Below are 23,791 nucleotides of genomic sequence, written 5' to 3'. Positions count from 1 at the left end.
TTCCCAGTCAGAGACATGCCTGGGTTGCAGGCCAGGTCCCCAAGTGGGGGGCACACCATAGGCAACCACACACTGATGTTTTTCTCCCTCTCTCTTCTTTCTAAAAATAGATAAAAATAAAATCTTTTTTAAAAGACCAGAAGTAAGGCCAAGTGCTGTGAAACTTTTCTGGATGGTCCTCAAAGGAAGGGGGACGTGACTCCCTCTTCTGGCTGGAACGAGAATGGCATGGCTGGGGCTCCGGCTGCCATCTGGATCCACGTGATGACCTTGGAAATAGAAACCACACCGGGCAGAACTACAGGGTGAGCGCCAGGCCTCTGCCATCGCAGCAGCCGGGCCCCTCAGATGGGCTACCTCCAAACACTGGGACAGAAGAGACAAACGTTCTGTTTAAGCCACTACCATTTTGAGAATTGTTGTGGTAACAGCCCACTCCGAACTAATGTCCTCCCCCATCACTGCCTCCTGCCTCCTATGTGAACTCGGGCCAAGCTGAGTGATGCACGGGTCCAAGGGTAATGCTGCCTGTGAGTGGCCCTCACCGCAGCGGCCGGCCCTGGAGTGCCCGGAGGGCTGACCCGCAGGCTGTCCCCCTACAAGGCCAGTGAGTGGCTTCGTGTAGGGGCACTATTTTTTACATCACATTTCTAGCCCCTGGTACTGATGTGATGTCCACAATAAACACCAAAACTGGTGTTTTTGAAAGAAGCGGAGACTATGTAAAATAAGCGACGATCCAATGAGCCAGGTCTGGGCCCACCTTCCAAGCGAGCCCCCGCTCAGCAGGCCCGCCCTCCCCAGAACGCGGTGCTGTCCATGTGCTTACTGACGTTTTCCTGGGAAGATGGGCCAGGGCTGTCACCACCATCAGCGGAGAACCGTGACCTCCCAAGAGTTCACAAGGACTGCACTGGAGGAGCTGCCATAAAATGTCATTTTGAAAATCTTAAAAAATTACTTGCTTTCCACTAAGGTACCTCATACACAAATTTAACATGAGCATCTTTTAGAAAGTAACAACAACTTCAACTTTTCCTGTCCAGGAGAGTAAATAAAATTAACATTTAATATACTTGTGAATGTTTTCCCTACCTGTAAGCTCTTTTTCAAGAAACAGGATTAACTGAGAGAACTTTCTAGAAATATTTATAGTGCAAACAGAAGGTGCTTGATCACAGCTGGAGCCTTTTTTTTACTGTTTTACATATAAACCTGGATCCAGAAATGGACATATTCTAAAAATGGGCTGGCACTGGGCCTCCTGAAGCTCCGGGACAGAGCTGGTAGCTCCGGTTTGCAGCCGAGTGGTCGGAGTTCAAGTGCTGCTCTAGCGGCCACGTTCATGCTAGTACCCAGCTGATAACCAATGGGCTTCTTCTGACTTACTTAAGAAGAGATACAGTACACATTTAATTGCATTCAATAAGTCAATTCTTCACTTACCACCTTTCAGAACACTCAGGAGAGCAGACACGTGACCATCACACTGCAGCGGCGCACGCACTGGCCCCGGAGCGGGGGTGTGAACAGACCACCAGAAGAAAAGTCCAGTTGCTGTGATTTATTGCTGTGTCTATGCCTTCCCAGTGTAGCTGTAATATTTTAAGTGGCCACAAAGCGCCACCTTTCGTTTTAAAACTGTGCGACCCCTCCTTTTTTTTCTTTTTAAATGCCATTTTATGGTGGATGTATAAAGCGACAGCAGCAGTTACAAAATGTTGTCTGAGTAATTCTGAGAGCTCAAAACAAGGATCTGTGTATAGGCTGAATAGAAACATGTTCAATTAATAGTGCACACTGTGTAACTTTAACAAACATCTTTAGTTGGAATTTTTGTGTAAACCTTCAGAGAGATACATGACTCACGGAGACAAAAAGGAAAATGTCTTCCCTTCATGGTTTAGTGAGCGGGTCTGCATTCTCACAAACGATTTATAAAATACAAGAAATGTTCCATGGGAGTACTAGGCAGAAAATATTTTTTCCTTACAGAGAAGCAGCAGAGGGACAGGGACCCAGCAGACACCCTGTCACCACCTTTCCCAAGATGCACACCCCCCAGAACGGCAGTGGAGACCTGGCAGCAGGCCAGCCTTGCGAGTCTTTTTGGTTGTTTTCAAATCAAAGCACTTGCTGACATTTCCCTCCCGGCCCGTGAGCCCACCCTGACTTGGCAGAACACAATCCCGACTCCTCTTGCTTGTTTCCCCTTAGAATTATTTACAGGACGCCTACAGATACGGTACAAACTAATATGAAATTAATGACAGTTCGCATTTCCAGACTTGCTTCTGTGGTTAAGTAAGTACACTGTGCCAACTCCGAAGATGGTTCCAAGTTAAGGTGACTCAGAGGCATTTGCATCCGTCACTGCGGAAGCAGGCTTCTCGCTGGCTAGGGCGGATTCGCTGACTCTGTCCTCAACGGCGACGGGGACCTTGGAAGTTGGGAGCGTCACATCCAGGGTGAGTGCTGAGGCAGCGTCTGCCCTTGCAGTGGTCGTGACGGGGTCAGAGGGTGGGCTGCTGGTGGGCGGGAGGGAGGCCAGCAGCTCCCCCGGGCCTGCTGCAGAAGAGGCCTCTGGAACCAGAGGGAACGACGGGAGGAACTCGGACGTCGCGGGCAGAGCTGCGAGGCCGGGCAAGTTTCGGGAAGGCAAGGGAGGAAGTGGCGGCAAACCTAGGACACAAACGGCACGTGTCACGCATCCACCCACCACTGAAAGAGCAGCAGTCATCGTCACATGACTATTTTTATTTGCATTTCATCAAGGAAACTGAGGCAGAGGAGAGACAGCACAAATCACAGCCTCCACTAGTCCTCAGTTGGAGGTCGGGACAGAGTTAAACACGGGGGGGGGGGGGGCAAAAGTAGGTTTATAGTTGTTCACACGGAAAATAATACAACAATGAATAAATAATAACATAAGAATAAACTGTGTTTCAGCCCTGGCCGGTGCAGCTCAGTGGATTGAGCGCGGGCCTGCGAACCAGACAATCGCGGTTCCATTCCCAGTCAGGGCACATGCCTGGGTTGCAGGCCGGTTCCCTGCAGGCCAGTTCCCAGCAGGGGATGTACGAGAGGCAACCATACATTGATATCTCTCCATCTCTCCTTCCCTTCCCCTCTAAAGATAAATAAATAAAATATTAAAAAAAGAAAGAATAAACTGTGTTCCACATGGTCACAACTGTAAACCTACTTTTTTGCCTGCCCACGATTCACTGTAAGAGCAGCTGGCACAGGAGGAAAGGTTCCAGGCCTCTGGGCTCCCAGACACCGGGCTCCGTGCGACGCAGCCCAGCTCAGGGGAGACACGAGTCTCCCAGTGGGGACAGACAGCAGCCGCCCTGAGTGTGGGACAGAACCCCGCTCCCCCAGCACAGGCACAGAGGCCAGCCCTTGGGGGAGGCCTGTGCAGGGGGCTTTGCCACGGGGCCCCTGCACTGGCCTCAGCATTAGCACCCAGCCTCTGCTCAAGCCCCAAGATTGAGGACAACTATTTATACTTGGTGGATTTATTGTGATGACTTGAAAATACATAATAAAGGAAAAGAAGTTACTAAAAAAAAAAAGATTTTAATTAATTAACTTTAAAAGGGGAGGGGATGGAGAATGGAGAAAGTAAGTGAGAGAAACATCCATCAGCTGCCTGCATCTAGTACTCACCCCCACCGGGGACAGAACCCACAACCCAGGCGTGTGCCCGGACTGGAATTCGACCCATGGCCCTTTGCTTTTTGGAAAAAAGCCCCACCACCTGAGCCAGACCGGCGGGGCAGGAGCTTTACTTCTTTAAGAAACAAAGAAGGCAGGTTGTACGACAGGCCTAGGGCAACCACAGGGCTGGTCAAGCCACTCAGAGTCTGTCAGTTTGGGGAAAGGGCGGAGGAAAAAGCCAGGAATACAGGACACAGAAGAAAAGACAAAGGGAGCGCTAAGACAGAAAGCATTAGCGCTGACAGCAATGAACAGTCAGCCCTGACACGTGGCCATCTCACAGTCAAAGGCGACCTGGGTGATCGGGAACTGGAAGAGCAAACTAGTGGGACACTCTGCTGCTTCAATCAGTGCATGAAATCGGAGTTGAAGCACTGTGAATGTTAAGCTGCTCACTTCACTATCTGCAGCTAGAACCTCCCAGTTTTTATTATAAAACATGCTAACAGTGAAGACTACACATTAAATAACAGGTGTGTGTGTGAAGAAGCCACGCAGCTGAGCCAGGGCGCCAGTGTCCGGGCCTGTGGCTGGGGGCTGGGGCCCGGGGCCGTGCAGGCAGCACGGGGACATGCACCAACCCCGCTGGGTGGACACGCCGTGCACTCTCGCAGTGACAGCGTGCGACGCACACACCTGCTCTGTTTCTGCAACTGCCCTTTATGGGGCTTGTGCTGTCAGGGGGCCGGGGAAGGAGGGGGAGAGGGGGCCGGGCAGAGGAGAACCGCAAACATACACTTCTTCCTCTTATTTTCAAAGCTTTTTATTTTTACTTACTTATTCATTTTTTTAAAGATTTTATTTATTTATCTTTAGAGGGGAAGGGAAGGAGAGAGGGAGAGAAACATCAATGTGTGGTTGCCTTTCATGAGTCCCCTGCTGGGAACTGGCCCACAGCCCACGCATGTGCCCTGACTGGGAATTGAACCGTAATCCTTTGGTTTGCAGGCCCACACTCAATCCACTGAGCTACACAAGCCAGGGCTTATTTTTAAAGCTTTTTAAATAAAATAGATTAATATTGATTTGAAGCAGCTGAAGTTTATTAAACTTAACTGCCTTTTCCAGAAAAAGAACTGAAATGGAGGACTGGCTCTCCTGGATAGAGCTTTTTACCGAAGCCCTAGGAAGGCGACGTGGGAGACATACCCGGGTTCACGAGTTCCGGGAGGTTGACGCCGGGCAAGAGGTGCGGCGCGGGGAGGTTGAGGTTCGGAAGGGCGGGCAGGTTCGGCAGTCCTGCTGGTAAAGGCATCAGACCTGAGGAGAAGGTGAAAACAAGGGTAAACCAGTTTCCCTGGGGAAAACATTCAAGCCTTGGGTGTTGAAAAAAGTACTACCCACTGGAAGAGAGAAAACCACAAGTCCACTTACTACGTGGCAGCTTTGTGTTATAACAACATTAACAACAGAATCTCACTGAAGCAAGAGGTCTTTCTAGAGCTAAGTGATTAGATGGCTGCGTGGGTGAGGGATAAGACAAACGCAAACACTTCTAAACCCCAGAGCAAGAATGAGGAAGCCCGAGTGTCTCGGGAAAGGGCCCAGTTCTCCCAGCAAGTGTGCTAGTGAATGGAACTGAATTTTTCTTTGTTGCCTGAGTTTCCAGACTCTCTGGCTTTTCCACCCGCCATCTTTTTTAAATTCTGAAATAATCTCAGAGTTACAAAAATTGGTTGATATAAAGAATCCCCACACACAGCTTCTCACTCAGCTTCCCCAAATGCTGACATTTTGTTACACCTGTTCTATCACTGTGTCTGTGGTGCACACACAGGCTTAGCAAGTTATGGCTTCGTATGTCTGTGCGACAACATTTTTAGCCATACAATTACAGTCTCTCACAATGCAAGTATATTTGATCACTGAAATAATATTCGATTATTTGCAGGATAAAGGAACGTGGTTTTCACTGGAAACAGTAAGAGAAATAAACCAAAACCTGATGTTCGAGCTCCTAAAGACCCAAATAAGGCGTGTGTCCTCTAGGGCGCAACGTGTGTTCACACGAACAATTACTAGGAAGCCCCGACTAAGAAGTGCCGAAGAAGGGAACTTCCGCACACGCCTTACTCCGGCCTCCTGCGGCGTAAGGGGGTGGGGTGGGGGAGGCAGGTGGGGGCGGGGGGTGGGAGCGAGTAAGTTGGCCATGGGTAAGGAGCACAAGGCTCAGCAGCTAACTAGCTGGTGACTAACAGCTAGTTACCTCTTGCTCTCCTTTATTACAAAGTTACAGAGGTGAAAATGAGACCAAAAGGCATAAAAAGTCATCATATAGGTTTTTTTCATTGTTTTTTAAGATGCAAAATGTCAGTGACGTTGTTACTGCACACACACCTCTAGTCTCCTGCTGCTTACCTGGCAATGTAGTGGCTGGACTCATTGATGGCACAGAAGTGAGGGACTGGTTTACTTGTGGTGGCAATAACGGTACTGTTGGTACACCTAAAATAAAAGCACAGTATTTTAAGAATTGACAACAAACTCAGCTGACAAAGAATAAACAGCCTACATTAAGACAGTGCTCAGTCTCCCCTCTCCTCCAGTGGCCAGGTCTTCACTCAGTGAGATGTCATTCAGTTGGTTTCTGGCTGTGTCACTGTGCGTCACAGCTGGTTTATCTACTCTGCCCACCGCCCCTAACAAAAGCTGCTAACAGCCTAGGCCGAGAGGGCAGAAGGCTCTGCAGCGCATCCCAGCCAAGCTCACTGGATGAGAGTTTTATACTTGACCTAAGCAGGGTTAGATTAGAAAACTGTTTAAGATTTGTAAATAAAACACAAGTATTCTACAATAGAAAGAAAGAAAGGAAGGAAGGGAAAGAAAGGGAGGGGAAGGGAGGGGAGGGGAGAAAAAAAGGATTCTAGCCGATCTCCACTGGACTCCTGGACTAAAAAACCATGGGACTCAGGGCTGAGGGAAGGGCGCAAGGAACGTGCCCCGTGAAACAGGGAACGCCGGCCTCTGAGGAACGGGACTTCCGCGCACTCCTCACTCTGGCAACGGCTCCCTCCTCCTGGAGGAGGGGAGTGGTGCAGGCGACCGGAAGGGCCAACAGAGCAGGGGACCCGCCAGAGATGGAGAGAATAACCCGGCCTCCCAAATCTCCATTTCCTTTCGACCGTAGGTTCTGTGACAGTTTGAAGTCTAGTACATTCCCACTCTCACTGACGTTAGCTTGAGGAGGTTACGTTCTTCATGTACAAGTGACTATATAATGACGTCCAAGAAAGGCCATCAGCTACTCGTAGGGCGGTTTTGCTGATGTCAAAACAAGAGTAATACTGCACATGGATTCTAGACTTTGTCTTATAGAGATCTGCTTAAATACAGTAGTAGCAGGAATAAACTGTGCCCGAGAGTATGAAGGAACCGTGTTCAGGTATTTATTTATTCATGTGTTTACTTCCCTGCAGAAACTGGAGGCATGTGAAAGTAGAAGAGGACTCTTTGCTTTTATCAGATTCTCAAAGGCGTTGGATGACTGGCTGGTGTGTTCACCCGCCTGAAGTTTTGGGGGGCACCTATTATATGTCAGACATTGTCCTAGACCCTGAGGCACTTCACAGCATAAAGAAAATAGGAATCACGACATTCAGGAAACTCACATTCTAATGAAGGGCAGGGAAAGGAAAGGAGACAAATATCAAACCAGTAAAATACATAGAATGTAAAATGGCGTTAAGTTCTCTGCTGAGAAACTGAGCAATGAAGGTACTCAGGAAGTGTATGTGTGTGTGGTGTACCAAAAAGGCCACAATGACTAATACCATTTCAAATGATACATTCATTTTCTAAAACTCATAATCTAAAAATTACCAATCTTGCTCTGGCTGGTGTGGTTCAGTGGACTGAGTGCCAGCCTGTGAACCAAAGGGCTGCTGGTTCAATTCCCAGTTAGAACACATGCCTGGGTTGTAGGCCAGGTCCCCAGTAGGGGGCGCATGAGAGGCAACCACACACTGATGTTTCTCTCCCTCTCTTCCTCCCTTCCCCTCTCTCTAAAAAATGAATAAATAAGATCTTTAAAAATTTTTTTAAATAAAAATGATCAATCCACAAAGTAGTTATTTTTAAAACCATGTACTTATTTCTACAGTTACTGTTTGGGCTACTTTGCAGCAATATAATTAAAAGCAAAGACAAAAAATAAGTGCCTATCAAAAAGCAAATTTTCACATGCCATGATGCTAGAACATTTGAGTATTTTTAAACTGACGTAAAATGAAAATTGTATCTCTCAAGTCTCCTTTGAGCAATTACTGCTTCATTTAAATTTCTTTCTTTTAATATTTCAGGAGCCATTTCTCTGTAGTGTAATAATAAGGTCAAGGATTTCAGTGCATATGCTTATAGGACAACACAAGTATAACTACAATGCAGTAAGGGAAGATGTAAAAAGTCAGAAAGAAACTGGGATTCGAAGAGAGACATCAGCTGGCCCTAAATGAGAAGGGCGCTCACAGGTGGTGGGACACACACTCCGAAGCAGGTAAGAGCTACTCAGACAGGTACGGCTGCTGCCCTGGGAGCACCCGACCCACCTCTGCTAAGTCTGTTCAGGATCAATGACGGGAGCAGTTGATGGGATGTAAGAGACAAGTCGTAGTATCATAAAACACTGTTTGAATGAAATACACTTTAAACTCCTCCCTAACTGTACCTAGACTCGATGCGGATGACGGCCCCGGCACTGGGCCACACGCACACGGCGCGTCGACTGTGCCGTGTGTGGCACCTCAGTAAAGCCGGAGAAACAGTCAGGAAGAGCAAGGGTCGGCGACAGGCCTCCACACCGATATTCAGTGACGCTGGATAGTGGGGGTTCATTAAACTATTCTGCCTATTTTTGAGTACATCTAAAATTTTGAATTACAAAACATTAAAATGTAAAGTTTCATCTAGAAAAATATATCTTTGGAAAATAAAACAAAAATTCCCCCAGAAGCTGGAATTTGAACCTAGGGGACCAACTCCAGAGTATACTATTGACCTTAAGTGTATCTTGGTGGGCTGTTTTATTTTCATTTTGTTTATTTTTATTTCTTTATAAGAAAGAGGAGAAAGGAGGAAGAAAGAGAGAGAAGGAAACATCGACTGGCTGCCGTTCATACATGCCCTGACTAAGGATGGAACATGCAACCCAGGCATGTGCCCTGACTGGGAACTGAACTGCTGACTTTTCTGTTTGGCGGGACAATGCCCAACCAACTGAGCCACACTAGTCAGGGCTCAATGGGCTGTTTTAAGTCCAGGCCAGAACAAAGGGGCATGTAAGCTAATCTTGGATATAAACAGTTTAAAAGGCTCAAGAATGAAAAGTATTAATGGAATGAAACTAAACCATGTCAGTATTTAACTCACTTAAAATTTGAATACATAATATACTCTTTATTATGAAGAAAGAAAACCAGAAAAACAAAAGATTTTAAAAAAGGAAAGAGAAAAATAAACTACCAACAAACCAAGTTAAGAGTTATATCATGTGCCCTGGCTGGTGTGGCTCAGTGGATTGAGTGCCGGACTGTGAAGCAAGGGGTCACTAGTTTGATTCCTGGTTAAGACACATGCCTGGGTTGCAGGCCAGGTCCCTGGTAGGGGGTGTGCGAGAGACAACCACACACTGATGTTTCTCTCCCTCCCTTCCCCTCTAAAAATAAATAAAATCTAAAAAAACCTCCCAAAACGTCATATTATGTGATCAAGCAATGCCACACCTATATATATAATCAAGAAAAGTGGTAATGTGTTCACATAAAAAAACGTGAACACAAATATTCATAGCAGCATAATAACCAAAAAGTGTACCTCAACTGATGAATAGGTAAACAAAATGTGAAATATCCATCCAATGAAACAGTATTTAGCCATAAAAAGGAATGAAAAAGGGATGAAGCATTAATATATGTTATGGCATGCATGAACCTTAAAATCATTATTCAAAGTGAAAGAAGCCAGGAACAGAACACTACACACGCAAAATGCCTACAGCAAGCAAGTCCCTAGACAGTGGATTAGTAATTGCCTAGGCCCAGGGGCTCAGGGCAAAAACACGGAGTGACTGATAATGGGCACAGGGTTTCTTCTGGGGTAACAAAATGTTCTCAAATTGACTGAAGTGAGGATTACACAACTCTGCAAATATACTAAAACACCCCACTGAACTGTAGGTACACTTTAAATGGGTGAAATAGATGGTATATGAATTAGATATTGATAAAGCTGTTAAAAGAATTAAAAGAAATAGAACAAGGGATAAAGAAAAGGAGATAGACACATGTTTTCTGTACAAGACTGAGCCCCATGAAAGAACGGCATCCTGCTCACTTTTGTGTCCCCAGTGTCTACCACCTAGGAGATACACAAACATTTGTTGAGTAAACAGAGCAATTAAACAAAATTTAAAGGTAGAGTCTTGACTGCAACTTGTGCAATATGAAGAGAAGCCCAAAGTCTGAAATATGTGGAAAGGTTTAAATGCTTGCCCGGTGTGTAAAGTGCCCAGTGATTCGGTTCTAACTTTCACATGCAGGCAGGGCCTGCCAATGCTGAGCACAGTGAAAGATAGAAAAGAGTATCATGTGAAACAAAGCAAACTTGAAAAACGAAATAAACTTTTCTATATACCTGTACTGAGAACATTACTGACAGCTGGTGGAGTTGAGCTGATAGAAAGTCCAGACAGACCCTGTTCAATTTCTGTAGTTCCTGGTGGTGACAAAGACGGGGGATTCACCGAGGACAGCTGGACCTTCCAAAAAAAGAAAGAAAAAAAAAAACCCACTCACATTTACTTAAAGCAAAGTACAAAAATTGGCTCTCATCAGTCCTATATTTTTTTGACCATATACTAGCTATCAAAAGTTTTCACCAGGCACTCCGCCTTCAGACACTCCTTCCTAATTTTGATACACGCCAAGGACCAGGCACTGCAAACCTCTGCCCACTCCATCGCTTCGTTTCTTGACACACGGCATCTCACCTGCCACACACCCTGTTCTAGCTACTTCCACACGAGGAGGAGATTCTACTCTCTCCTCCTCCCTCCCTGCCCATCCGAAAATCACTTTACTCAACCCTTGTAACATCACTGCTTTCCTCTTCTCTAAATTCTCGGCCAGTTTTTGTTTTTAACTTTCATTGCTCATGGAAGAAATCATCTGGAAGTCTGAAAACCATGATAAATTCCCTGTAAGTTTCTCATCAATGAATAAATGTGGCAGCCAGATCTCCACCTTCCAGCACGAGAAAATGAGCGAGTCCACATGGAGTCTCTACAGATGGGGTGTGTGTGTGTGTGTGGTGGTTTCACCTGAGTATTTTCTGCCAGCTCCAGTGCCCTCTGGCACATTTCAACATGACTTGTATACTGACCCTTTGCTCTAGCCGCCACTTCGCCCTCTGGCCTTCGGACTGCCCACACAGGCTCATCTGGTTAGGGGAGCAGATACGGTCAGAGGAGTTTGAACTCATAACTACACTGGCTCTGGCCATGAACCAGTGGTGGGGATGAGGAGGGAGCAGAGGTTGTATTTATTCACAGCTCCTGTCACTTCCTCTAGAATCAGGGACGGTCACACCGTGTACCATAAAATGACAGTGGTTACAGCCCTTTCTTTGCAACTGTAGTATTTTCTTTTTGGATGTTTGATTTTGATTTAGTCATGCAGACAAGAGTTAACCATCCTGTGAAGTCTGCATAGAAACATTCTAAAAGCTTTTAGTCCTGTGCAAATATCTCTTATTTCTGAAAAAGCTTCATTTTGGTCCTGTGGTAGTTCCCACACAACTAACATTCTTTGCTTTCCCAGTTAAGTTTCTTGAAGTAGTAAGCACCGTATCTTCACTTTATCATGCCCCATTTACCTTCCTTCTCCCTTTGTCCTGAAACTTCGCTCTCCTCTGGGACTTCTCCCAAGATTCCTTTGCTGGGTCCCCTTCCTCTGCCCATCCATTTAAATACTAGAAATGTTCAAGATTCCAACTTCAGTCCTTTGGCCTACCTCGGGCCAACCCGTTGACAACTTTTATCAACACTCACTGGGTTAAACTGCCTTCTCTTTGCTGATGATTTCCAAATCCCTTATCACTAGCCTTGTCCGCTTCCTTAAAATCCAGACTTGTAGGATATCCTAATTCAACATGGTCAATACTTAACTCATCATCTGCCCTATCTCAATTAGTGCAACCACCACACACACCAACACTGGACTCACTTTGGTGAAAACTTTATGATATAACCAGGTAGTAAGTTATCTTACCTCCGTAAACCCATCTTTAAGGGGAGTAATAGGTGTACCAGTCATCTGTCCTGGAAGTGAAATTTTCTTTCCTTCTTCAAAGGGGCGTGTAGGTATTCGATGCAAATAACCATATCCAATGCCACACCCTAGGCTATGAAAAAATATTTTTTTAAATACTGACTTAATATGATTTATCAATATTAGCTTGCATTTCATTGATTTTTTAAAATATAAAAACAAACTTCCATTCTTTTAAATATGTCATCTTATCAGAGGTCTCCTCTGGCCACTCTTTCGTGAAACAGCACCCTTCTCTCCACCATGGCCACTAACTACCCTCACTCTCCTTTATTTTGCTCCAAGCCCTCATCACCATCTAACACACTGCACAGTTATTTATTTTTGTCTCCCCTAATAACATGTTAAGGTTCTTGAGGACAGAGACCTTGTTTTGTTTAAGCCTTGACAGCTCCTGGTGCATGGCAGACACTGAACAATTATTTGCTGAATGAATGACACAGTCTTTCCACGGAAGATCTCCAAGTACTTCTGTATGATGATGTTGTTTACACATCTCAGAGTTCAGTTTCAGACCCTGACACAAATCAATCCAAATTAATCCAGATTCCTTCTAATTCATCCTCCTACTATCACCAGAGGCCATCTTTTAAATAATATGATCACACTGCTTCTTTCCATAGTCTGTCGGCCTACCAATATTTCCTTTTCCTTCTTTTCTTTGGAGAATTATTTCTTTGCCAACCATGGGGCCTCTTCTGCCCAGACTAAGGAGTGGCTAATGACGAAAGCCAGGCCAACTGACTCTCTTGCCCATGATTACAAATCTTGGGAGCCACAGAAAAACAAAAACGGCTCGTCCCTTCAATAGAATACTGATGAAATTGTCAGTTAGTCCTTCCTCTCTAAATCCCTAGAGTTGTTCTGAATCCTGTCCTTTCCAAGTCTGATTCTTCAGTTGTTTCTTTGATTATATGAGTGATTCCACAATAAACTCATGTCTGTTTACAACAGTGACAGCTGGGCTCTACTGACAGGAACCAAGGAAGCCCCACTGATAGGACACCACTGCCCAGAGTACATACACATTCCTGACCATGGCTTTTAAGGCCCATCACAGGTTCCGACCATGTTTCTACCATGGTTGCTTTTATTTCCCAAACTACCTGACGCTGTCTGTGTAGGCCACGCAGAGACACGTAGGCTGAAAGGGCAGGCAGAGACAAACGTCAGCTCTTCCTTATCCAAATCCGATTTTCCAATGATGCTTCATATCAAAAAATTACTTGTTCCTTCTTCTATCACTTTTCCTCCCTTCTACCATCAAAACTGCACTTCTTACTGAACTGGGTCTCAAATAAATTTGGAGGAAGAAAGGAAGATTAAGTTTATACTGATCAACAGGGCGGGGGGTGGGATGGGAGAAATAGATTAAAAAATGTACTTGAAAAGTAACTAAATAAAATTTATTATAAAAAAATAAAATAAAAAAAATAAATAAAACTCAAGGCAAAAAAAAAAAGTTTATACTGATCAATGATAGCCTCTCAGAGGTACTATATTTTAAAACATGGTGCCTCTTAATAATTAATTGGTAGTAGAGAGGCATTGAGGCAACAGCAAGACCTTCTGCAAACTCACCCAAGAATGAAAACTAAAAGAAATATGCACAAATGAAAAACACGTGGTCAGCCTCTAAGGAAGGAATGAAAACCAGAGGCAGACATATGCCAAATGAGGGCAGGCTCAGGAAAGTGGTCTGTATGTGCCTGATCCGCAGTGGCTGATCAATGGTACTAAACCACGTCAGAAGGACAAAGGTCTTCCAAAAGAAGAGGAATAACTGCCAAAGACTAGAAAAGAAGGGCTCCAAGAACAAGAATGTAGCAGTGTAATTAAAAATTAAAGAACCAGCAATGACTTCACAACCTGCAGAACTTCCTCCTGGCACTCTGATTCCAGGCTCACCAAGCACTCTTGTGGTATTGGGTTGGCCAAAAAGTCCATTATGGTTTTTTTCTGTAGGATGGCTCTAGTAGTGCTTAGTTGTCTTTAATGTCATTTGAAAACAGTTTGTTAGCTTGTACTGTGACAGCTGTCGTATCAATGTGCATTTAAAACAAATGCACCAAAACTGGTGAATCTTTGCGCAGCCATTTTAATGCTGAAGATGAAGAAGATACACAACATTTTTGATATATTATGCTTTATTCCTTTAAGGTAAAAATGCAACTGAACCTCAAAAAAAGATTAATGCAGTGTATGGAGAAGTTGCTGTGACTGATTGAATGTGTCAAAAGTGGTCTGCAAAGTTTCTTGGCACAACTGACATTTTGGCTAAATAATTCTTTGCTGTGGAGTTGTGTTATGTGTTGGATGATGCTTAGAGGCACCCTTGGCCTCTACCCACTAGAAGCCAATAGTGGGAGACAGATGACACTCAAAGTATCCAAATCAATAAAGTTATTGGTGAAAATGAAAGATGTGTTTTTTATTTTATGAAAAAACATAACAGATGTTTTGGCCAACCCAATACTAAATCTGGAATGTTAGTGTTCTAACTGGAGAAACTATCAGTTTCTTTTGTAAATTGAAAATTTGCCATTCTAATAAGTACAGCAGTTTCTCTGAAAATTTGTCATTTTAATGAATATAGCAGTTTCTCTGTAAATTTCTCTGCAAATTTAGTTTATGAAGCAGTCCATCTGAAATTAGTTGACTTTGAATGCCTTGAGAGGATCATGTTTCTGTGGTTATAAACATGGACAACGGACAATGGTGACTTCATCAAAAGTACTGCCTCAGACACGCCAGACTCTTAAAATGCCTCTATCTCATTTTCTCAAACTGCAACAACTTAGCATGCTGGTGGCAATGCATGTTCGGCTGTAGAATCTCAGGCAGTGTGGGTAAAGGTATGTGAGTAAACAGAGGCTTTGTTTGCCTGTATCAACTAAGTCTAAGCCATCCTTTTCCCAGCAAATGCCAGAACTTTTATAGAACACTTGAAAGTTTACAAACTCTTGGCTTTCCTATAATCATGACTTATGTTCAATAATTCCACAAAGTAAAAAAAGGCTCTTAGGACTTTCAAAATAGTGAAAATTTTGTACAATTTAAACAACAGCTGAAAGACCTAAAAAAGCAATGCAAATCAGCTTGTTTTGTTTTGGTCTGACTTTTTGAAATTAGGGAATTGACTTGATAAACAGCCCCAGAAAACTGATTTACCTGCTTGGCTTAATCCTCTTTCTAAGTGCATTTTATTGTTGTTACAAACTTTTGGTTGAAATTAGCCTATTTCTGAAAGCCAACAGTTTCCACAAAGTCTAAGAAATTTTCCCAGCAGCTAGAGAAAGTTATATTGTTCCATTGCTGGGGAAGGGAATTAGGAAAATAAAATAAAATTGAACTGTTTTTATTAAAATAACAACAAAACCAAATAAGGCTGTTAGCTCTTAGAGCAGTAAAGAAAAGAGCTATAGTATATATACCCATCTCCCTAAATATGTGCTTTAAAATAGGGGCTAGGGCTGGGCAGCTCCGTTGGTCAGAGCATCGTCTCGATAAGGCAAGCTTGAGGGTTCAATTACTGTTCAGGGCACATACAAGAATCCATCAGTGAATGCTTAAATAAGTGCAAGAATAAATCGGTATTTTACTCTCTAAAATAAAAAAAATTAAGTATTTGGTTTAATATTCTAGATCAATACTTTCCTTTTCTCAAGAAGTTTTATAATAAACCACTAACTTGTTACAGAATAAAAACAATCAATTTTCATAATATATCTAAGTTTAACTTAGTCATAACTTAGTCTAAACAATGGCCTTACCTGCCCTCTCCACCCCATGCAGAATTTGGTGTGATAATCACTTCTCGGCAGTTATCAGTGTCTGTATTATACACATAGAGTTTCAATGGTTTTGCTTCATGTGACTCAATAAGGCTGAACAGATCTTCGGACTGCAAAGGCATCACAGGAGAAAAATATTTTTACGTTACTGAATTTTAGAACAGTGGGACTCAAGCCTGCCTAATGTCGGAATTACTTGGAAATATAAAAGAAAACTACACACACACACACACACACACACACACACACAGTCGACCCTGCCTTAGACACAAAATCATTTTGTAAAATTGATACTCCAAATAAGGTTTCGTATGTTACCTATTTACTATGTGCAAGGCCTATGTCCAGTTCCATAAGACCTAGTCAGCAGTTTTAGTAAAACTCTTCTACAGCTAAATTCTCTATATTCTGCTCCTGCTCTATATCTGGTTAGCTGGTCACCTTATTTTCTCTCTTAGCAATATGTGTTCCCACTAGCTAACAGGCAAGGAACAGGATCTGACTAGTACAGCAGAGCTGATTTTGTTACCTTAAAAAGAAGAAGAGAAAATGAAATTAATAACCAAAATGAGGATCTGACTTAGTGCTGAGGTACATAAGCAATTTTTGTACACCAAACACAAAATCTGTGCAACTGCTACGCATGGGCGTTTTCCTTCACAGCTACACCTAATAAGACCCCCCCCCCATGCGCTGTTCAACACCCTTAGGCATAAGCTAGCTTTACCAGCAAACATCTAAATTTCAACTCTAAATGTAAAGTATGCAAGTATACTTCTGAACATACACGTTAATAAGAAAATGTTATATAATTTTCATTATTAATAAAAACACTGATTACCTCATTCATGACAGTATCTGCTCCAATGATATAATCACTGTGAGGTCTAAGACCTGCCAGTGCTGCAGGAGAATTTGGTTCCACTTCCTGGGATGACACAGACACACCCCCCAAAATTAATGGATGTAAAATAATCTTCCAAAGTTTACAGTTCACGATCCTTAATTACAGTAATTAAAAAACCCTATATTTGCAACTGTCTTGATAAAGCCAATGTCTGAAACTATAGGATATACATTTTTAAATCTTCCAAGCTTAAAAATCATATTTAATAAATATTCGAAATGTTTCTATGGCTATCTGCTTTAACATTTCTTCCTATAATAGAAAAATTATTATAAAAATAGTTCTTAGGCATCTATATTTGCTTCTCTTCCTCATGCTTTAAAAAAATTATCCTTACTTTAACAGCAATGAATTCTGATTTTTAAGTACTAAAGACAGACTAATATCTCCACCCCTACAATCTCACCAAACTGGAGACAACCACTCTTAGGACACCTTTCTACACTGCTTCTTCAACTGCAAGTAACAGCTCGGGGTTGATACCTACCAACACGTGCCAAACGTTTTCATTTGCCCCATCAAAGCTGCAGAAACGAATGCTCACTCCCAACAAGCCCTGGCCACCCCACAGGTTACTTGGTGTGACTGAGGTCTCTCGCAGCTCCAGTGTTTTACTACTGTAGATAAGCATTTTTACAGGCTTTTCGACATTTGCTTTCAGTAGATCTTTAAGAGTATCATTGTCTTTATTCTGTGAACACATAAAATTGTTTTTCTCAATAAATAAAAATTTAATGGTAACTATTTTAAATTAAGCCACCTATGTATGGCCTTATTGGAGTAATACTAACAATCGACACAAAGCATCCAATGACAAAGCTTTTATAAACATTCAAATGTTCCTCCAACTAAAAGAATGTTAAGACATTAAGAACAACTCATGTTAGTAACAACTTCTGACTTTTTTCAAACAGCTGACTAGAGACTGTGCGAATTCCAACCCAGCATGAGTTGAGGTGATCTAGGGCTTCAGTGACAAAGAAAGAAAGAAACCCCAAAATACACCGTGGGAAGTCATATGACTAACAGGATTGGTATGACGTTGGTTTTAAAATCTAAAACATTTACTGGCACTGAAGTTTAATTTTGGATTCTACTCATAAATATACACTTATTTATTTGAAACAGGCAGGAAAAGAAAATGGAAGCAGTATGTTAAATATTTCATTACATAAATGAATAAAGGCCATGTAGGAGATGCTGGTAAATGATAAAAATACTGTTGTGAAAAAAAAATAAGCCAGCCAAGTAGCCACTGTCGCGAGAATTTCCTTTGCTGAAATTATATAATTTCCTTCCTGCAGGACTTTACTACAAGTAAACTGAAAGCAACTTACAAAAAGTGGTTTTAATTCTGCAGTTTTAGAACATACCTTTCTTTCTAGTTCTAGTAACTTTACATATGTAAGAAAACTCACCAGCTTTGAGAAACTGACAAGTTTCTGTTTGAGAGTATTACTAATGCATTTGTCAATAACCTAAAAAAGTCTGACATTTTTTAAAAGGCGAACATTTTCATTTTAATTATTTCTTTCTGCTTAAAAAATTTAAATATTTAACATATGAAGTAAAAGTCTCCAGTGATTTTATTCTCTTAAAATAATCACTGGAATGTTAGGTATTTTATTATTGACATTTTCGTATGTTTACTAACATTTCTTTTTTTTTAATTCATTTGAGAAAGAGAAAAAAAGACAGAGAGAGAGAAAGAGACATTAATTTGTTGTCCCACTTTATTGATGCATTCATAGGCTGATTCTTGTATGTGCCCTGACCAGGGATTGAACCTGCAATCTTGGCATATTGGACTATGCTCTAACCAACTGAGCTACCCAGCCAGGGCTACAAATAATTATTTTTACAAACTGGTAACATATTTTATAACGTTTGTAACTAATGAATAAACATCCATCCCAGATAATCTAAAAAAATTCCATTTTCAAAATTACAAAATACTACAGACAAAAGTATGAAAAGTTGAACTTACTAATCTCGATCCATTAATAGAAACAATGAAATCAAAGAATGGCTCCAGTCCAGCTCTATGTCCTGGGGAATTTTCTTGTACCTGTAAAAACAAAATGCCAATATAAAAAATCAAAGCTTAATTAAAAACTGTGAAGTTTTAATACCTACCTCTTTTCTGTAAAAATAGATTAATTTTACTGATAAGGAATTATAAAACACATGAGTTCTCCCACTCCTTTTCATTTCTCCCAGATAATAAATATCCTCACAGCTTCCTAAATTCTACCCATCCTTTAAGTTTACCTCCTATACGAGCTTTTGCCTCTATGGTTCCATTTCCCTCTATGGTTCATTTTCTACTTTGGGGAGGCAGGGGTGGAGGGCAATCTCCCAGCATTTAGCACATGACAGAGCAGATAGTTATTATAATCAGGAGACAAATTCAAATTATTTTAGTGAGCATTTATTCCATGACTACTACTAGCAAGGAACAATTCAATTATAAAACTAATACAGGAACACAGTGGCTGATGTCAAAACATTTATAATCTATGGAGAAACAGGCAAGAAGAGAAAGGGGACACAGGACATACAGTGCTCTAATAACTGTACAAAGAAGGAAGGGCTAAACGTAGGTACAAAGTTCTATGGGAAAGATTAATTCTGGTTGAAGAAGCTACACACACACAAGTGACATTTGAACTGTCCTTTAAAAAGGGTAGAACTTTTCAAAGGTGGAGATGAATAAAGGGATAAGGACATCTGAAATGAAGAAATGATATGAGTACAAACCCAAAGGAGGAGTCTGAAAAGTGAGGATCGTAATACAGGATAGCTAGACAATAGGGTGGTGTGGGGTAGATATACAGAATTATAAGTCCTGAAAATCAGAAATCATGTAATCCAAGAGGCCTGTGGGTGGCTTCAGGGAATACTGCAGCTTCTGAAATTATATGCAATATGCAATATTTTCTATGAATCACCAGTTTTTAGTGTATCCATCCATCAGATTCTCAAAGGGCTTTCTCCATGACACAAAGCACTAAAATCACAAGTATTCTCAGCAATTTCTTCATTTTACAGGTGAAGAAACCATCCTGTGACTTGCTATGGTCCCACAGCTGGCTAGTGGTAGAGGTGAAACTCAAAAACATTTGGCCCTGGGTGGTGTAGCTCAGTGGATTGAGCGTGGGCCTGCGAACCAGACAAGTGTGGTTCGATTCCCAGTCAGGGCACATGCCTGGGTTGCAGGGCGGTTCCCTGCAGGCCAGTTCCCAGCAGGGGATGCACGAAAGGCAACCATACATTGATGTTTCTCCTCCTCTCTCCTTCCCTTCCTCTCTAAAGATAAATAAAGAAAAATCTTAAAAAAAAAAAAAAAAGAATTAAGGAAAAAAAAGTGTATTAAAAAAAAACAACAAAACATTTTACAACTTTAGTTCACTAAGGAGGCTGCTGGAAAGAAAGAATGGAGCCAGACTTACCGAGGACTTTAAATGGATGATTAAGATTATTTAGCTTCTCTGGGGGGGGGGGGGGGGGGCTGGGCTGGGGCCAAAATACAGAAAACTGTACTTGAACAACAATTAAAATTAAATTAAATTTTAAAAAAAAGAACTTCAAAACAAAATGAAAAACAAAAAGATTATTTAGCTTCTTAACAACTCAAATGTTTAGCATCTCAACTTTGAAATGAATTAACTATTACATTTTCTAACATTGCAATAATAAAATTAGTAGCTAGTAATAGTGGTAATATGACAAAAAAAACCCCAAAAAGTTAATGCAATCGAGTTTGCATTTCTCTAAAATATTTTCATAATGTTTTCAAGGAGTTTTTATTCTGCTTGATGTTATTATATACTGTCAAAACTATCCTATGAAAACAAAGTTTGCATTGATATTTGTAGACTGATTTTCTCTAATAGTCTAAAGAGTTTTTTAGGTTTTTTTTTTAAAGATTTTGTTTATTTACTTACAGAGGGAGGGGAAAGGAGGGAGAAAGAAAAACATTAATGCATGGCTGCCTCTCGAGTGCCCCCTACTGGGGACCTGGCCTGTAACCCATGCATGTGCCATGACTGCGAATTGAACCAGCAACCCTTTCTTTTTTTTTTTTTTTTTTAATTAATTAAATTTATTTATTTTTTTGAATTGATTATGCTGTTACAGTTGTTCTATTCCCCCCTCCATTTCCCTCCACCCTGCCCCCCCAACCCCACCATTACCCCCCTTTAGTTTATGTCCATGTGTCTCAAGTCCTTTAGGTTCTATATTTCCCAAACTATTCTTGCCCCCCCCATCTATTTTCTATCTACTGTCTATGCTACCTGTTTTCTGTACCTTCTCCCCCCCCTCCTCCTCCCATTCCCCTGTTGCTAACCCTCCTTGAGATCTTCATTTCTGTTTCCACTCCTGCTCTAGCTGTCCTTTTAGTTTGCTTTCGTTTTAGGTGTGGTTGTTAATAACTGTGGGTTTGTTGTCCTTTCACTGTTCATGTTTCTTTATCTTCTTTTTCTTAGATAAGTCCCTTTAACATTTCATATAATAAGGGCTTGGTGATGATGAACTCCTTGAATTTGGTCTTATCTGAGAAGCACCTTATCTGTCCTTCCGTTCTAAATGAAAGTTTTGCTGGGTAGAGCAATCTTGGTTGTAGGTTTTTAGATTTCATGACTTGGAATATTTCTTTCCAGCCCCTTCTTGCCTGTAAGGTCTCTTTTGAGAAATCTGCTGACAGCCTGATGGGGACTCCTTTGTAGGTGACTGTCCCCTTAGCTCTTGCTGCTTCCAGGATTCTTTCCTTCATTTTAATTTTGGCTAATGTAATTATAATATGCCTTGGTGTGTTTCTTCTTGAGTCCAACTTTTTTGGTACTCTCTGGGCTTCTTGGATTTCTTGGAAGTCTATTTCCTTTGCCAGATTGGGGAAATTTTCTTTTATTATTTGTTCAAATAGTTTTTCCACTGGTGGTTGTGTCTTTCCCCCTTCTGGTACCCCTATAATTCGGATATTGGAGCGTTTAAAGATGTCCTGGAGGTTCCTAAGACTCTCCTCATTTCTTTGAATTCTTGCTCCTTGACTCTTTTCTGCTTGTCCATTATTAGCTTTCTTCTGGACCCTTGCATTGATTTGAGTCCCAGTTTCCTTTTCATCTCTATGGGATTCCTGTGGAATTCCATTCATTTCCCTTAATTTAGCCTCCATATGTTTCTCTAATTTGTGGCTGTAATCCACCAAATCTGTGAGAAAGGTGATGACCAGTGTTTTAAACTGTGCATCTGAGAGTTTTGCTATTTCTTCGTCATTTAGATTTATCTCTGGGGCTTTGAGTTCTGCCTGCGACATTTTTGGTCTGTTCTGGCCCTTTAAGTGGGACAAGCGGCGCCTTGGAGTCCCAGGTCGCTGGGTTGTGACGCTGTATGTGGGGGTGTGGTCAGAGCGGGAAATGGCCGCCGCCGCCGCCGCCGCTGCCGCCGCCGGGCTGGTCCAACCGCTTACTCCCTCACTCGCGCGCAACCAGAGTCAATTCGTTGCCACCGCCTCCCCACTGTGTCGCTCCCCCGGTGGGCTGCTCGGCGGCTCACCAGGTCCAATCCTGGGTTTGGAACCCGCGTAACTGGATTCGCGCGCCGATTCCGCGCCGGTCCGACCGAGCCCTCCTTTGTAAGTCCTCACCGGACACTGGTTTCGCACCTTACCGGTCAGGCTGAAGAATTTGTTGTTAGCGGACTTCCGAAAAGTTCAGTTTTCCGTGTTCTGGTTGTGTTTTGTGATGCTAATATTTAGTTGTCCCTAAACTTGGTTGTTTGAGGAGGCAGGCACATCCAGCTAAACCTCCATCTTGGCGGAAGTCCACCAGCAACCCTTTCATTCACAGACTGGTACTCAATCCATTGAGCTACAGGAGCCAGGGCTAAAGAGTTCTAATAGTTAATTCTGAGGCTATGCAAGTAATAGATACACACAGTCAACCATACATAAATCTGTAGCCACTTACACAGTAACAAATAATTTTAATGCTTTCAAAATGGAACCCAGATTGTTCCTGGAATGTGTTCCTCTAATGCCTGACTTCTTGAATTAATAATACTAACCCTGGATTAATGTTACCTTTTATTTATTTAAAGCCAAATTATACTTATCATTGCCTCTAAAGAAGTAAAACTAAATTTTTTCCATAGGTCACACAATAAGGAAGAGTTAGCTGTCCATTATAAAGATTTTCAATGGTTAACTTAGTAAAACTGTGATTTTGCTTATATAAATTTTCCAGAAATGTGGGACCAAATCATTTTGTAAATTATCAAAGGGACTTAAAAGTGTTACCTCTAATACAAACAATATATATTTATTTCATTTCTGTATATTCAAGTTTTCTTAAATGGGGGCTATTATGTTCTATATACAGATTGGGGCAAAAGTAGGTTTATAGTTGAGTACACAAAACAGAGTTTATGCTTGTATTATTTATTAATTATTGAATTATTTTCCATTCAAACAACTGTAAACCTACTTTTGCCCCTCCCTGAATTATCAAGCAAAATGTCCAGCTCCCCAAATGGAAGATAAATTTCTCCTCAAATGGCAGCTCTAAAGGAAACTGGTGGCTGCTTGGAGAAAGAAGAAAAGCAAGGGAAGTCCCAGAGATGCTGGGAAAGAGTCAGGGGTCTACCTGGTGTGAAATGCCTGTCTGTTAGGTTCCTGTCAATTAGGTGTGGAGTGCTTCAGGTATGAAGAAGATAATTAGCATAAATACTAGAAGCTCCCTCAGAGGGAAGCTTTTCATTTAATAGGGTCCACATCCAATCTTATTTTTATCTAGAAACCAATTTGTCCACTTATCAACTTCACATTTCTCCCGAGGCTTCCGAAAGTTTACCCTTTAGTTAAAAATGGCTGAAGGCAGTGCTTTTTGTAATGTCATCACCAATTCAGAAAGTTGATCTCACACAGATTTTTATCATGCTACACTCTGAGTATAAAGTTTTACCACCATTTGTTTGAAATGCAAAGTCTCTAATACCGTTAGACATATTCTTCCCCAAAACTCAAAAAAGACTTAATAACAAACTTT

At 41.9% G+C, this 23,791-nt stretch overlaps 1 protein-coding gene across 1 annotated transcript in view; it reads right to left on the bottom strand.

Moving 5' to 3' along the window:
• Nucleotides 1-1,549: 1,549 nt before the first annotated feature.
• GORASP2 (golgi reassembly stacking protein 2) overlaps nucleotides 1,550-23,791 on the bottom strand; it is a 39,825-nt gene continuing 17,583 nt past the window's right edge. The window contains exons 2-10 of the mRNA XM_037139535.2: nucleotides 18,733-18,813; nucleotides 17,233-17,436; nucleotides 16,680-16,766; nucleotides 15,818-15,948; nucleotides 11,985-12,117; nucleotides 10,351-10,474; nucleotides 6,082-6,168; nucleotides 4,873-4,983; nucleotides 1,550-2,682 (exon numbers count right to left, since the gene is read on the bottom strand). Coding sequence (XP_036995430.2) covers nucleotides 2,342-2,682; nucleotides 4,873-4,983; nucleotides 6,082-6,168; nucleotides 10,351-10,474; nucleotides 11,985-12,117; nucleotides 15,818-15,948; nucleotides 16,680-16,766; nucleotides 17,233-17,436; nucleotides 18,733-18,813 — 1,299 coding nt within the window. The 3' untranslated portion in view covers nucleotides 1,550-2,341. The remainder of the gene's footprint in view (nucleotides 2,683-4,872; nucleotides 4,984-6,081; nucleotides 6,169-10,350; nucleotides 10,475-11,984; nucleotides 12,118-15,817; nucleotides 15,949-16,679; nucleotides 16,767-17,232; nucleotides 17,437-18,732; nucleotides 18,814-23,791) is intronic.

This window comes from Artibeus jamaicensis, unplaced genomic scaffold (genome assembly GCF_021234435.1).
Source record: "Artibeus jamaicensis isolate MK-2021 breed Jamaican fruit bat unplaced genomic scaffold, CSHL_Jam_final contig_391, whole genome shotgun sequence".
Taxonomy (NCBI): Eukaryota; Metazoa; Chordata; class Mammalia; order Chiroptera; family Phyllostomidae; genus Artibeus; species Artibeus jamaicensis.
This window is presented reverse-complemented; position numbering and strand designations above follow the sequence as displayed.